The following is a 16,168-nucleotide window of genomic DNA, read 5'->3' as shown; positions in this document are numbered from 1 at the left end:
CAGTTCTGAGTACCAGAGACCTCATTATCTTTCCACTTATGTCTTCTGTTTCACTCAATAGGTTGTAAGTTCGTATGATTTTTGCATGTTTCTTGTTGAATTTATTTCTTGATATTTTGTTATTCTTGTGGGTATTGAAGGTAGACTTTTTTTCATTTTATATTTTAACTGGTTGTTGCTTGTATATATGAACTATTGATTTCTGTATGCTAGTTTTGTACCATACTGATACCTTTTGTTTGTAGTAGTGTTTCAGTTGAGTCTGTTGATTTTCCAGATTTTTGTTCTTATTTGCAAATGATAAATGATGTATGTTTTTCTTTCTATTCTTATTGAAAAGTAAACTTAATCTTTTCCCATATTCTCCACTAATTTACTTTTGCTGTTGCAATACAATGTCTAATAATTATGACATTGGACATTTTTTTCTTGTTCCTAATTGGCTCTGTGGCTGAGATACGATGTGTTTTTATCAATAGGAACTATACATTTATTATTATATCTTGAATATTTTTATCAAGAAGATTTTTTTTTTTTTTGGCCAGTTGTCTTTTTAGTGTGTATAGAGTTAATCATGATTTTTTTTTCTCCTGGATCTATTAAAATGAAAAATAATTTAATAGACTTTCTAATGTCAAGCCTTCCTGGAATAAATCCCACTTTTTTAATGCATTTGGCTTCTGTTTGCTGTTATTTAGAATTTTTAAAGCAGTACTCATAAAAAACATTGATTTCCGTTTGTTTTTGCAGTCTGTTTTATTATTGTGGTTATTTCATTTAAATTTTTGAAAGTTTTCCCCTTTTTTCTCTATTCTAGAATGGTTTTCTATTGCATTAAAATTATCTGCTGTTTTACTGATATGAATTCTCAAGTAAAACTCTCCGGGTCTAGTGTATACAATTTGGGTGCATGGTTCTTAATTTCTGCCATGGAAGTCAGTCTTGTTTAGATTTTCTATCTCTTCTTGGGTCAGTTTTGGTAAGCTACATTTTCCTAGAAAAGTATCCACTACCAAGAGTTGTTTCAGAGTTTAATAATATCCAGTTAGAATGTGTTTTTTTGGTTGCTTGTTTTAATTTTACTGCATTGTGATTAGAAAATGATGTCTATGTTTTTCATTTAGTTTTTTGGTTTTTTGGAATTTGGTTTTTTGGATGCTTTGTAGCCCAGAGCCCATTTCCATAAGTGTTCCATGAACACTTCAATGGAAGGCCTAGTCTCTGTTTACAGTGTATATAATTTTATATATATCTGTGAAGGGGGAGGTTACCTTATTATGTTACATAGGTTTTCTATTTTTTTGTGGGGTTTTTTGGTCTACTGTATCTTCTCTAGATTGAAAGTTAAAAGTCTCCTATGGGGACTTCACTGGTGGTGCAGTGGTTGAGAATCTGCCTGCCAATGCGCAGGGGACACGGGTTCGAGCCCTGGTCTGGGAAGATCCCACGTGCTGCGGAACAACTAAGCCCGTGAGCTACAGCTACTGAGCCTGCGCTCTGGAGCCCGCGAGCCACAACTACTGAAGCCCGCGTGCCTAGAGACCGTGCTCCGCAACAAGAGAAGCCACCACAAGGAGAAGCCCGGGCACCGCAATGAAGAGTAGCCCCCACTCGCTGCAACTAGAGCCTGTGCACAGCAACAAAGACCCAATGCAGCCAAAAATTAATTAATTAATTAATTAATTAAAAGAAAAGTCTCCTATGAATAGTTTTTATTTCTCTACCAACATAGTTATTGTCTCTTTGTATTTATCCTTTTTTCTCCTGTAATTTCTATTTTACTGATATTGTTGTTCTCTTAACTGATACATATATTTTCATTAGATTTGTACCTTCTAACTTTGTCTCATTTATGCTTTTTGGCCTGAACTCCACCTTGCTTGCTTTCTTTGGTATCCCTTTGCCTAACTTTTTACTATTTTTCGGCATTTCTGAGTAAGTTTAAGTGTGTCTTATATACATGTACAGCATAGAGTCGGATTTTGTTTTGTGATGCAAACAAAATTTTTTTTAGTATGTAAGTTAAACCCATTTACATTTATTGGTATGAGAGATAGGTTTATTTGGGTTTTTGTTTTTGTTTCTTTTTATAGTTGACATGATTTTTCATTTTGTGGTCACTTTGCTTTTGCTTGTGTGTGTAGTTCTGAGACTCAGAAAGTTATTTTATTTTAGTGGTTACTTTTATTATTATAACTTTATATTGTACCCTTAGTTCTCTGTTGGTTCTCTACTATGAAGTGATAAAATTAGCATGTTCATCTTCTTTCTTCTTCCCTTCCCTCCCAACCACCTGATTTTAGTAAATAATATTTTACTGTTTACCTTTGCACAGTCAGATATGCTTATCCATGGCTTGATTTATCATCTGTTACAGGTGAGAGGCAATCAGCAAAATTTTTTTTTTAATTGGGATATAGTTGTTTTACAGTGTTGTGTTTCTACTGTACAGCAAAGTGGAGTTCCCTGTGCTATACAGCAGGTTCTCATTAGTTATCTATTTTATACCTATTAGTTAGTGTATATATTTGTCAATCGCAATCTCCCAATTCATCCCACCCCCCCTTTCCCTCCTTGGTGTCCATACGTTTGTTCTCTATGTCTTTCTGCCTTGCAAAAAGATTGATCTGTGCCATTTTTCTAGATTCCACATATATGTGTTGATATATGATATTTGTTTTTCTCTTTCTGACTTACTTTATTTTGTATGACAGTCTCTAGGTCCATCCACGCCTCTACAAATGACCCAATTTCAGTCCTTTTTATGGCTGAGTAATAGTCCATTGTATATATGTACCGCATCTTCTTTAACCATTCATCTGTCGATAGGCATTTAGGTTGCTTCCGTGACCTGGCTATTGTAAATAGTGCTGCAATGAATATTAGGGTGCATATGTCTTTTTGAATTAATGGTTTTCTCTGGGTATATGCCCAGTAGTGGAATTGGTGGGTCATATGGTAATTCTATTTTTAGTTTTTTGAGGAACCTCCATACTGTTCTCCACAGTGGCTGTATCAATTTACATTCCCACCAACAGTGCAAGAGGGTTCCCTTTTCTCCATGTCCTATCCAGCATTAATTGTTTGTAGATTTTTTGATGATGGCCATTCTGACTGGTGTGAAGTGATACCTCATTGTAGTTTTGATTTGCATTTCTCTAGTAGTTAGTGATGTTGAGCATCTTTTCATATGCGTCTTGGCCATCTGTATGTCTTTGGAGAAATGTTTATTTACATCTTCCTCTCATTTTTTGGGCTATCAGCAAATTTACTCCCATCTCTCGGGTCTCCCTGTACCCCTCTATCTTCAGGACATATACCATTTACATTTTGCTCTGTCACTCTTAATTCCCACGTTTGTTTAAGTCTTAGTTTTGTAGCTAAATATGTGCAAGGCATGATCATTGGAGATAAATTTGTTATGATTTCTAACTTATCACTTTGCTGATTGAAATTTGGCCTTTTTTCAAGGGTTTGATGAAAAAGATGAGTTCATGGGAATAATATTCCCTGAGTGTTATGTTCAACAGGGTTATTTGTGGTCTTTACCTGAATGACATCCAACCTCTGGCTCATATTTTCTTTTCTTATAAATTTTTCTGCTGTATCCTGACATCACTTGTTCTTTGGGAAAATCTGAGGCCAGCCCTTGATTATTAATTTTTCCTCCATAAGTAGTTTGATATTTTTCTCTTTCCAAAGTATTCTTTCTTATTTTTATAGACCAGTAAGCTTACTAGGATATGTCTTGATATTGACTGTCTCAAATGGCTTAAAGTTTCATTGCAGGTGGTAATGTATTTAAAGAAAAAAAAAAAAAGGGCTGCTCTGCTAGGTTTATCTGTTGTTAGGGGCTCAGCTCGTTAGGAAGGGAGTAGATTTAGAGAGACTGTTGGTTATTTATACAAGGACTTAAAGCAATCTCCCCCCGCCCCCAAATAGACTTGTAATTTTTCTTCTAAGTAAGCTTTTTTTTGAGGCAAAACATACGTACAGAGAGTGCACAAATCACAAGTGTACAGTTCTGTTAACTTTCAGTGAACATATCTATGTAATCTATACCCAGATCAGGAAGCTCTCTAAGAGCTACCCTTTCAGTTTGTTTACAGTCACTGCTACGATTCTCTGAGGATAACCTTTTTTTTTTTTCTTTATGGTTATATAGTAGTCTAACCATACTTTTCCTGATGGTTAGTTAGGTTGTTTTCAACCTTTTTTCCCCTCCCAGTTGTGGTTAAATACACATAACTATCAGTGAATGTATCACAGTGATTGGCTCATTCTTCTATTAATGGACATTTGGATAGTTTCCAATTTGGGTTCTTATGGGATGTGCAGGTCTTTTAGTTCATCTGGTGTATTTATATGTACATTTCTGTTTGGTGTTTACCTAGGAGTGGAATCATTGGGTCATAGATTGTAGGTGTGTGCAGTTTAGTAAAGCCTGAAAATCAGTTTTCCATAATGGTTGTAACAATTTATATTCCCAACAGCAGTGAATGAAAGTTGTCTACATTCTCAATATTGTCGGTCCTTTTAACCATTCTGGTGAATTTATGGTGTTCTCTCATATTTTATGTTGTGTAGAGGGAGAGTGTGAGAAAACCAAAATGCCACTGTAATTTCATATGGAGAAAGTCTGTTTGGTATGTCAAAAAGACTGGCTTACTGATTTACTTAATCTTGATTGGCTTAGGTCCAGCCTAAACATGTGAAGGAAGCTTTCAGGTTACTGAATAAATCAATCATCCGTGTAGAAACACCTGATGTCAATCTAGATCAAGACGAAGATGCCCAGATGGAGGTAGATGAGGGCCCAGATGGCATCCATGGTGAGGTGTCTGTTCATGACTGTTCTAGAGTTAGGGACCAAAATGTTCTCTGAGATGTCATGGTAAAAGTGCACTTACTGATGGTTGTGAAGTCTATGTAGCAAAAGGGGAAAAAATGGATATTGAATTTTATTAACTGTTTCTAAGTTAAAATATAATTAAATAGTTGATATAAAATATATATGCTTGAAAGACAGAGAAAAAACACCAAAATGGAGATAGTGGACTTAATATTGCAAATGCACTTTCAGATCATGAAATCCTTTTATCTCCCAATCTTCCCATCCCTTCCAAATGGGTTTTTGTCTTCACTGGTAGCATTTATAAAGTTTCTAATTTATTTGTACAATTACTAAATACTGAGTATAACTATATGGTTGTTTTAAAATTAGTATTAAAGTATAAGTAGTATATTTATAAACATTTAATAGGGGAGTATTGGAGGCACAGAAACAAGATTCAAACAGTTAATATTTCACTTAGGTCGTGCTGATAGCCCTGCTCCTGTGAATGGAATTAACGGTCACAGTGAAGACATGAACCAAGATTCTGTTCCGAAAGCCTCCTTAAGGCTGGGCTTCTCCGAATACTGCCGAATCTCTAACCTTATTGTGCTTCACCTCAGAAAGATGGAAGAAGGTGAGGCCATACTTAGTGCTGCTCACATGCTGAGTCATTTACATAAGCTGTATTCACATAAACAACTTTTTTTTTTTTGTCTAACAAATCTTTTTTTTTTTAACATCTTTATTGGAGTATAACTGCTTTACAATGGTGTGTTAGTTTCTGCTTTATAACAAAGTGAATCAGCTAACAACTTCCGATTCCTAAAGATTGTGTTATTTTGTCAGAAGAGATGAGAAACTGTTAGACAAGCTCACTTTGGCAAACAAAATCTACTAGGGAATGTCAGCATATCTACCAGCCTAGACATTTCCCCACAAGTTCATTGTCAAAGGTTTATGACTCATTCTTATTAATGTCCTTGGCCTATTTTAATATTTGTGAAGCCGAATTTGGGATCTGATAATATATAAAGATGCACTTAACAAATGTTTTTACAGACGCAAAGTCACTTTTCCTTACAATGAGTTTGTTTAAAATGGATGGACTCCTAGGGTATTTATATTTCATAGACAAGTAATTGAACTCAAAAGACTATTAGCACAAGTACATTCCAGACTAGAAATGAAGTAAAATCCTCTTTTCTCTGTAGGTAAAGTGTGATATCTGAACATTAGTACCCTTCCTGTTCTTAACTGCTTTACCATGCTATCCAAGTTTTCTCAACCTATAATTAGCCACAAGGCAGAGGAAAAGTGATTAAATCAAGGGGTTGAACTTAAACTTCAATTTGGTGATTAACCATCAGAAAATTCTTATCTGACTGTCAGTATGCTGGCTTCCGGACATATTCTCATCACAGTGTCTTAACTGCGATGGAGGAAGAGAACACCAGAGATCTTCTTAGCTTACTAAAAGATTTAAGCCCTTTAGTTTCTGCCCTCATTCCCCTGGGAACTGTGGACCAGTGGGAAGGAGGAAAGAAGGCAGTAAAGAGGCCACTAGGACAGACAGGTTTTAGTTCCAGTCCCTTCTCACATAAAAAGATTTGGGAGCAAACATTCCTGTGTTCACATTGTACTTCATTATTCTTTCTCTCTCTCATGCAACTAAGTTTTAAACATGGCCAGCCATCAGTGGAGCAAAGATATGATTAGCACCCACACAGTGCATTCCACAGATAAATTCTAGGTCTTCCTCCTTTCCCTAAAAAAAGAAAAAAGACACTATTCACCCAGCCTGGTAAGTTATTATTTCACAGTCTTCAGATAGACAGCTGTTTTCTAGCAAAACTTTTTTCTTTTTTTAATTCATTTATTTATTTAGGCTGCTCTGGGTCTTTGTTGCCACACGCAGGCTTCTCTGGTTGCCGCATGTGGGCTCTAGGGCACGTGGGTTCGTTGCGGTATGTGGGATCTTTGTTCCCCAACCAGGGATCGAACCCAGGCCCCCTGCATTGGGAGTGCAGAGTCTTAACCACTGGACCACCAGGGAAGTCCCCTAGCAAAACTTTAAACTGTAAACCAAGGAGGTTACTTACTCAAAAGCATTTGGACAAACCACTGAAATTTGAGTACAACCATAATAAAACTTTTCAGAGGCATCATCAGTAAAGCTAAAATTTTCCTATTTTGATTTTGTATTTTATTAGCAATTTCTAAAATCAAGACAAATGAAGTTTTCTTTTATTATGCTTTATATCTGTGATAGTTTAAAATATTGCCAGGTTCCAACTTTTCTTGTGAATTTAGAGTTCTGGGCTCTAAAGGGCAGGTAGTTCAGTCGATAAAGATAGACCTTGCTGGAATAAATTGGTAATTTTTTATTTTTGAGTGAACATCTATGGATTTCACTCCTTGGTTGACCTCAATTCCCTAAAGTGTTCCCCTTTCCAAAGAGGAATAGTTGTATTTAAGCAGTTTTGCTTGCTGTGACTTCATTCCTAATTTATGCTTTCAACTGCTGTTGAAAGATTGTCATAGGTGGTGAAGCATGAGAAGGTGAAGGAAACACCTTCATACTTTGAAATCGTTATAGCTTTAAGAAACTTGTTTCTTATAATCTCTATTTTTTTAGGTTTTTCTTTTCAGGATAAAGTAAGGCATACTTTAATTCAAGTAATGTAACACGTTATTTCAGGCTTATGCTGGAAGATTGCAAATCTTATTTCAGCAGATATGTTTTCTGACAGATTGAAGGTTATCTATTCTGTACATTATCTTGTGCATGCAGACTCCAAGAATTGGCAACACAGTTTGCTACAAGGATAATTTAATCCTTTTTAAATATATTTTTTGTTGTTGCAGAAGAGGATGAGTCGGCATTAAAGAGGAGTGAGCTTGTTAATTGGTACTTGAAGGAAATCGAATCAGAAATAGATTCTGAAGAGGAGCTGATAAATAAAAAGAGAATCATAGAGAAAGTCATTTATCGACTCACCCACTATGTACGTATAGAATTAACCTTGCTGAGGTATTACGGAGGGAGTTCATGCCTCATATCTGTGTAGGTTCATTAGATGTTCATTTATTTTGAATCATTAGGATCTAGTCAGAATTAGGAGTTGTATAAAACGAGAGAATTATTAACAATTAATTGACTTATTTCTTCTGCTAAAATAAGCAGAACTTAAAGCTGGTAAAATGAATTTAGGGTCTTATTATTTGTGTTTTTAACCTTTGTTTCCCACTCTCTTTACCATAAACCTTCGAGCGTCCTGCCCACTGTCACCTATTTTCTGCATTTTATCCTTCCTCATGTTCTTATCTCCCCCATTACCCAGCTTAAAATCTATCCCATGATCACTTTTTTCTTATACTTTCAACTTCATTCTCTTTTTATATTACTTGCTTGGCAAAACTCCAGATTTGGTTCAGTCTAATTCATTTTCTGTACCTATATCTAAGCAGTTAAAAGTATCTGGAGAAAAGCATACAACCATGTGCCAACTCTTATTTTAAATTCATGACCACAAATCTCAAATGGACAATTCTTTACTTCTGTCTTATCGACGTCACAGTAGCACTGACCTCACAGTAGCACTGCCTGATGCTATTACTTTTCCCTAGGCAGTTCATTCTCCCACTCTCTTAAAGAACCATTATACATACCTTCTCACTACTCCAATCAGTTGATTATTTTCAGTATTCAACTTGTCAGCAGCATCTGTCAAAGTTGATCACTCCTTCTAGAAATACTTTGTTCACTTGGCTTCTGGGTCACCATGTTCTCCTGGGTCTTCTCCTTCTCACTGGTTATTTCCTCTTATTCTCTTTTCCTGAGTCTTTCTCCTGTCACTTTTTAAATGAAGTATTATGCTTAGTCCTCAGACCTCTTTTCTATTTATATTCCTTGCCTCAGTGATCTCATTTGGTTCTATGAATTGAAAACCATTTGTGATGACTCCCATATTTATATCTCCAGCTCTCACCTGTCCTCTAAATTGCTAATGTATGTAGCTAGCTGCCTACTTGCAAATTAATAGGCGTCTCACACTTAATGTGTTCAAAACAGTTTTTCCTTGCAGTGTTTCACTTACTCAATTGCTTTAAGCCAGGCACCTTAGAATTATCCTTGATTCCTTGATTTCTCTTTCCCCTCACAACTTCTCCTTTTATAAGCAAATCCTGTGTGCCCTGCCTTCAGTATCAGTATTCTCTGTTTTCTTCTCACCACCGTCACATCTACCCAAGCCACCATGCCTGGACCTCCATGGGTGCCTCCTAACTGTCCTCCCTTGCAGTGGCTCTCTGCCCAGCAGCCAGACAGATCTTTTAACAAATCAATTGTTTTAGTGCCCTTCCTTCTAGTCCTTCCCTCACATTTAGAATAAAATCCAGTCTCCATACCACGGCCTGCAGAACCCTGCACAAGCAAGCCCCTGCCCACCTCATTCACCTCATTTCATAGCCTCTTCCCCTTGCCCTTTCTGCTCAGTGACACTGGCCTTGTCACTGTTCCTTAGACACACCAAGCATGAAGGCCTTTGTACATGCCCTTTGTTTCTTTGCCCATATTCCGTCCTCCATTCTGATGTCTGCTCAGATGTTACCTTCTCAGAGAAGTTCTTCTTGCCTGGCCAGTCAAAATAGCCTCCTCCTTGCTGTCACCCCCTTACCCTGCTTTGTTTCTTCATAGTGCTTATCATTGCCTGGCAGTATAGTCTTTATTTGGGTGTTCATTTTGTCTCTCATATTAACATGCAAGCACTATGAGGACAGGGACTTTGTTTCTTTAGCCACTGTGTCCCCAGAATCTACAGTGGTGCCTAAGTCATAGAGGGCTCAAATACTTGTTAAATGATTGAATTTTTCTGTTCAAATGGCAGAGATTGCAGTTGACTTCACATTGCTCACTATATAAATATTATAGTTGTCACATATCAGGGTTTGTCATCTGAAAAACTATTTCCCTATAGAACTAGATGAGTCTATGGTTACAGGTATGGGGGTGTGGGAAGAACTATTCCATTCAAAATTTAATGAAAAATATGTACAAAAATAAAGCTGAACTGGGCTGGCGTTGTGCTCAGAGTTATCTATCTAGTTAGTGGTGGGCAATGTGTTTGCATCAGGCCAGCCCTTCCCTCCCTTGTGGCCCTGAGATCAGTGTAAGATAAAATGGTCCACACAAGAAATCCACATTCGGACACATTGTGAGATTAACTGATCTAAATTGGACTTACCTTTTTAAGTTTGACTCACCGCCTGAGCCAACTCAATACAGAAGACTAAGGAACTTATACTGTGCTAATCAAATGTGCTTCCTATGAAGGTGTGTTAGTACATAGAGTGAGTGCTTGAAAGTGTCCAGTCCCTCTTAGTGGAATTAGTGCTTATACTGTGGGACTTTTCCACCTTCTTAGGATCAAATCACTGTTTCCTGAGTTCCTCTGTATGGGCCTTCGGTAGGAGTCCTTCTCATTTGTGGACATGTTAGACTGACTTATAGTTACATCATGGCTTCAAATCTGTCATCAAGTTTATTAAGCCACATGGCATGTTCTGCTTTTTTTTAATTAGTTGATAGGTCAGTGAAAATTTTTTCATGTTAATTATCTTTAGATTCTACTTCTAACTGAATTATGAATGAATGGTATATAAAAGAGTTCAGTGGCCAATAATTAAAAATTAACATAATATTAAGCAAAATTAAACACTTTTATCAGAGTGATAAACAGAATCATAAACATACTTATCAGAGGATTTTATATAATTGCATGATTGTAAAATTCATATGTTCTTTTTTGAAGTTATATTTATAAGTAGTTGATGTAATATGCTAGGGAACCTGATTAAAATCACAATGTCAATCTTACTGATATATTTCTTAATTTTTCAAAAGAAGTTTATGGTATGAAAAAGTCTATATCCTAATGGGAAGGTGACTTAGCAGAAACTTGATATTGACTTTAAGATATAGTCCTTTTTCTGAGAGAGTTTCTGGGGGGAAATGAAAGAAAATGTTAGTCACAAACATTCAGAAGAAGGGTCAAGTCCTGTGTATCTTAGCATTCTTATAATACTGCTGGAGAACTGAGGACAAACGTTTGTGTTTCATAGGATCATGTTCTAATTGAGCTCACCCAAGCTGGATTGAAAGGCTCCACAGAAGGAAGTGAGAGCTATGAAGAAGATCCCTACTTAGTAGTTAACCCTAACTACTTGCTTGAAGATTGAGCTATTGAAAGTAACCAGAGAAACTGGCCCTCCACCTCTGGCGTGGAGTCTGGGTGGAGCTCTACTAGCCAGAGAAGTGCTTCTGGGAGTGATGATTCAGGAAGATTTACTCTGAGGAAGAAGAATCAAGTTGATTGTCTTATATGTCACATTCCTTTTATACCAACACAGGTTTTATCCCTTTGTTTAGTGTGCTTCTTGCCTAAAAAAAGTTGGATTGCAATAGTGTGTCATTTCTATAACTAAGACCTTTGTTTTCATGTGTAGGAAAAGGTCTGTTTTTATGTTATGTGGTGTCTTACTGGAGAAATAACTTTTTTCAATTGCCAACTACTTTTTTTCACCAAAATAACTTTTTCTGCACTTGTCTATTGGATTTATTTCTATTATAAATTATTGCTTCCATTTATTCATGAATATGAGTCTTTCCCTTTTTGCTTGATTCCTGGGGAAAGGGGTGGAAATACGGCATTATGGTAAACATTTAGGTGTAGGTTCCTGTGAGGAGAGTCCTTATAAGAATTTGTTAGTGTGAAAGCTAAGAGGCCTTGGAGATGACTTTCCAAGGTTAATTCCAGTTCTCTTTGGTTTTTTTTAAAGAGAGTTTATGAAAATAAAAAGTTTATTATACTTTTTTCATTACTCTTTAATAACTTTTTAAACATATATCCTAAGAGTAAGGTCTCAGAATTATTTTCTAACTGCTTTTTTAAGGGAAATACATCATTTTGTTTTGTTTTGTTTTTTTAAGATTTCTTTTGATGTGGACGATTTTTAAAGTCTTTATTGAATTTGTTACAGTATTACTTCTGTTTTTTCCTTTGGTTTTTTGGCCACGAGGCATGTGGGGTCCTAGCTCCCCAACCAGGGATCAAACCCACACCCCCCGCATTGGAAGGCGAAGTCTTAACCACTGGGCCGCCAGGGAAGTCCCCAATATGTCATTTTCTATATTACAGACCACCCTTAAATTTTATGGCATTTTTCCAGGAAAAGACTTATTGCTGTTTATGACATTAATAGTCCCTGAGGCTTAGCTTTGATCAGTATGTTCATCATGTAGCAGTTCCTTTTGCTGCAGCTTTTGTCAACAGATGGCATTCTGGGGCCTGCAGGGCCAGTTGGGGAATGTTTATATGTGGCATTTGAGTTCACTAATAGAAACCTCTCTCCACTGGTTTGCATACAGTAGGGTAAGGGAGACTGGAAATGGATAGAGAAGTTGCACAGTTAGCAGATGCAGGGTATAAGCTCCTGTGAAAACTATGTTCCTAATTAATGGAGGTAGGAGAGCCTGTTGGGACAAGGAAACTTCAGTGTACAGGATCTCAGACTACCTGTTGAGACAGGAGAGTCTAGGATAAGGCATGGACTAAGGCAGGACGTTCAGTAACAGGTGATAGGAAGAACAATGAGTAAAAACTCAGAAGACAGCAAGAAAGAGTTCCTTCCATGCACTGATTCCCAACTTGATAAAGAAAATGGGGTGAGGACATTCTGAAAAGAGAAACAGCCTGACAGAAATTTGAACTTCAATTTGATCAAATACTGAACCAAAGCAAAGTGTGAAGCCCAGGGAAGATGAGTTCCTTTATGGTGAATCTGTCTTCTCCTCCCCAATTGTGTCATTAGTGAAAGTAGGAGCTCTAAAGCAAAGTGAGGCCATTAATACAACTAAAATCAGTTTTTACCCATCTGAATAAGTGTGTTTACATTTTCACACACCCCCTTTCTCTACGTGTTACTTGTCAGGGAAATGAAGTGGCTAATGGATGATGGAGCATGTACAAGATCTTTATGAAGAAAATTAGACGAGTATTTAGTAAGCAGATGTAACTTCTTTCTGAATAGGACATCTTGAATACTGTAAGTTGTCAACTGATCCATAAATTTAATGTATTTTCAACCAAATGCCAACAGATGTCCATCAGTAAGGAAATGACTACATAAATTGTGATATAGCAATGCTCTGAGTTATGCAAACTAAAATGAGGGAAATGAAGATGTTTGAAATGGAAATATCTCTAGGACACATGGAAAAGAAAATGCAAATAAAGCAGTGGAGCACCTAAATATATAAAGCAAGTATTAACAGACAGACAGCAAACATTAACAGGATAGACAGCAAAACAGTAATAGCAGGGAACTTTAGTACCCCAGTTTCATCAAAAGGATAGATCATCCAGTCAGATTATCAATAAGGAAGCATTGACCTTAAATAACATGTTTAGACCAGATGGATGTAACAGACATGCAGAACATTCCATCAAAAAGCAACAGAATACAGACTCTTTTCAAGCACACATGGAAGATTCTTCGGGATAGATCATATGTTAGGACACAAAACAAGTCTTAATAAGTTTAAGAAGACTGAAATCAATATCAGGCATCTTTTCTGACCATAATGGTATAAAACTAGAAATCAACTACAAGAAGCCTGAAAATTTCACAAATATGTGGAAATTAAGCAACCTACTGAACAACCAGTGGGTCAAAGAAGAAATCAAAAGAGAAATTTAAAAATAATGAGAAATGAAAATGGAAACAGCATACCAAAACTTACAGGATACAGCAAAAACAGTCTAAGAGGGAAGTATATAGGGATAAAAGCCTACATCAAGAAACAAAGATTGCAACCTAACTTGATATCTCAGGGGGAAAAAAAAATGAAGCCCAAAGTTAGTAGAAGAAAGGAAAGAGCAATGAAACTAAGAGCTGGGTTTTTTCTTTTTAAGATAAAATTGATAAAACTTTAGCTAGACTCACAAAAAAAGCCCTCAAAATCAGAAAGGAAAGAGGAGGTGTTACAAGTTGTACCATGGAAATACAAAGAATCAGATGTTACTGTGAATGATTGTTGGCCAACAAATGGGATAGCCTAGAAGTGGACTGCTAGAAACACACCTACCAAGATTGAATCATGATGAAATGTGAAATCTGAGTAGTCTGGTTAGTAGTGAGGAGATTGAATCAATAATCAAAAACCTCCCAACAAACAAAAGTCCAGGACCATATGGCTTCACTGATGACTTCTACCAAACATTTAAAGAAGAATTAATACCAGTCCTTCTCAAACACTTCCAAAAAATCAAAGAGGAGGTACCACTTCCAAACTCATTTTATGAAACCAGCATTACCCTGATAGCAAAGCCAGACAAGGACACCTAAAGAAAAGAAAATTATAGGCCAATATCCCTGATGTACAAAATAGATGCAAAAATCCTTAACAAAACTTTAGCAAAGTTAATTCAACAGTATGTTAAAATGATCATACAACATGATCAAGTGGGATTATTCCAGGATGCAAGGAAGATTCAACATCCGAAAATCAATTAATGTATTACACCAGGTTAACAAAAAAGGATGAAAATCATGGTCATCTCTGTAGATGGGGAAAAAAGCATGTGGTAAAATTCAACATCCATTTATGATTTTTAAAAACTGTCAACAAATTGAATATAGAGGGAAAGTACCGCAACACAATAAAGGCCATAGAGACTACCCTGGTGGTCCCCTGGTTAAGACTCTGTGCTCTCAATGCAGGGGGCCCGGGTTTGATCCCTGGTCGGGGAACTAGATCCCAAATGCTGCAACTAAAAAATGATCCTGCATGCCGCAACTAAGGATCCTGCACACGGCAACAAAGATCCCATGTGCCACAACTAAGACCCGGCACGGCCAAATATTAAAAATAAAAATAAAGACCATAAATGGCAAGCCCACAGCTAATCATACTCTTGGGAATGAGACAAGGGTGCCCACTCTCACCTCTTACTCAATATAGTATTGGAATCCTAGCCAGAGCTAGGAAAGAAAGGCATCCAAATTAAGGAGAAGTAAAATTGTCACTATTTGCAGATGACATGATGTTGCATATAGAAAACCCTAAAGACTCCAGCAAAAAACTGTTAGAATTGATCAACGAATTCAGCAAAATTGCAGCATACTAAATCAATATGCAAAAATCTTCATTTCTATACACTAATAAAAACTACCAGAAAAAGAAATTAAGGAAATAATCCCATTTACAGTTGCATAGTAAGAAAAAAAAATACCTAGGGATAAATTTAACCAAGGAGGTAAAAGACCTGTACACTGAAAACTGTAAGAGTGGTGAAAGAAATTGAAGAAGACACAGATAAATGGAAAGATATTCCATGCTTACAGATTGGAAGAATTAATATTGTTAAAATGCCCATACTATCCAGAGGAATCTACACATTCAATGCAATCTCTATCAAAATTCCCACGTCATTTTCCACAGAAATAGAACAGACAATCCTAAGATTTGTATGGAGCCACAAAAGACCCTGAATAGCCAAAGCAGTGTTGAGAAAGAATAAAGCTAGAGGTATCATGCTTCCTGATTTCAAGCTGTATTACAAAGGTATAGTAATTAAAACATTATGGTATTGGCATAAAAACATACATATAGATCAGTAGGACAGAATAGAGAACCTAGAAATAAACCCATGTATATATAGTCAATTAATTTACAACAAAGGAGCCAAAAATATACAATAGGGAAAGACAGTCTCTTAAATAAATGGTGTTGGGAAAACTAGATCACTACCTTACACCATACACAAAAGTTAATATGGATTAAAGAGTTGAAGATTAAACCTGAAATCATAAACTTCCTAGAAGAAAACACAGGTGCTGGCTTCCTTGGCATCAATCTTGGCAATGATTTTTTGGATTTGACACTAAAGCAAAGGCAGCAAAAGCAAAAATAAATAGGACTACATCAAACTAAAAAGCTTCTGCACAGCAAAGAAAACCATCAGTCAAATGAAAAAGAATGGGAGAAGATATTTGCAAATAATGTATCTGATAAGGGCTTAATATCCAAAATATGTAAAGAACTTATACAAGATAACAATCTAAAATGGGCAGATGATCTGAATAAGCATTTTTCCAAAGAAGATATTCAGATTGCCAACATATACATGAAAAGGTGCTCAACATAACTAATCATCAGGGAAATGGAAGTCAAAACCACAATGAGCTATCACATTACACCCATGAGAAAGGATATTATGAAAAAGACAAAAAATAACAAGTGTTGGCAAGGATGTGGAGAAAAGAGAACGC

The 16,168-nt window shown here is 36.4% G+C and overlaps 1 protein-coding gene across 1 annotated transcript in view; it reads left to right on the top strand.

Moving 5' to 3' along the window:
- The window catches only part of MCM6 (minichromosome maintenance complex component 6), a 43,539-nt gene extending 31,835 nt beyond the window's left edge, over window positions 1-11,704 (top strand). The window contains exons 14-17 of the mRNA XM_036858119.1: window positions 4,697-4,832; window positions 5,316-5,471; window positions 7,703-7,842; window positions 10,958-11,704. Of these exons, the coding sequence (XP_036714014.1) occupies window positions 4,697-4,832; window positions 5,316-5,471; window positions 7,703-7,842; window positions 10,958-11,074 (549 nt within the window). The 3' untranslated portion in view covers window positions 11,075-11,704. The remainder of the gene's footprint in view (window positions 1-4,696; window positions 4,833-5,315; window positions 5,472-7,702; window positions 7,843-10,957) is intronic.
- Window positions 11,705-16,168: the final 4,464 nt, after the last annotated feature.

The sequence above is a fragment of the Balaenoptera musculus genome, chromosome 7 (genome assembly GCF_009873245.2).
Source record: "Balaenoptera musculus isolate JJ_BM4_2016_0621 chromosome 7, mBalMus1.pri.v3, whole genome shotgun sequence".
Classification (NCBI taxonomy): domain Eukaryota; kingdom Metazoa; phylum Chordata; class Mammalia; order Artiodactyla; family Balaenopteridae; genus Balaenoptera; species Balaenoptera musculus.
The sequence above is the reverse complement of the archived record's forward strand: the minus strand, read 5'-3'. Positions and strand labels throughout refer to the sequence as shown.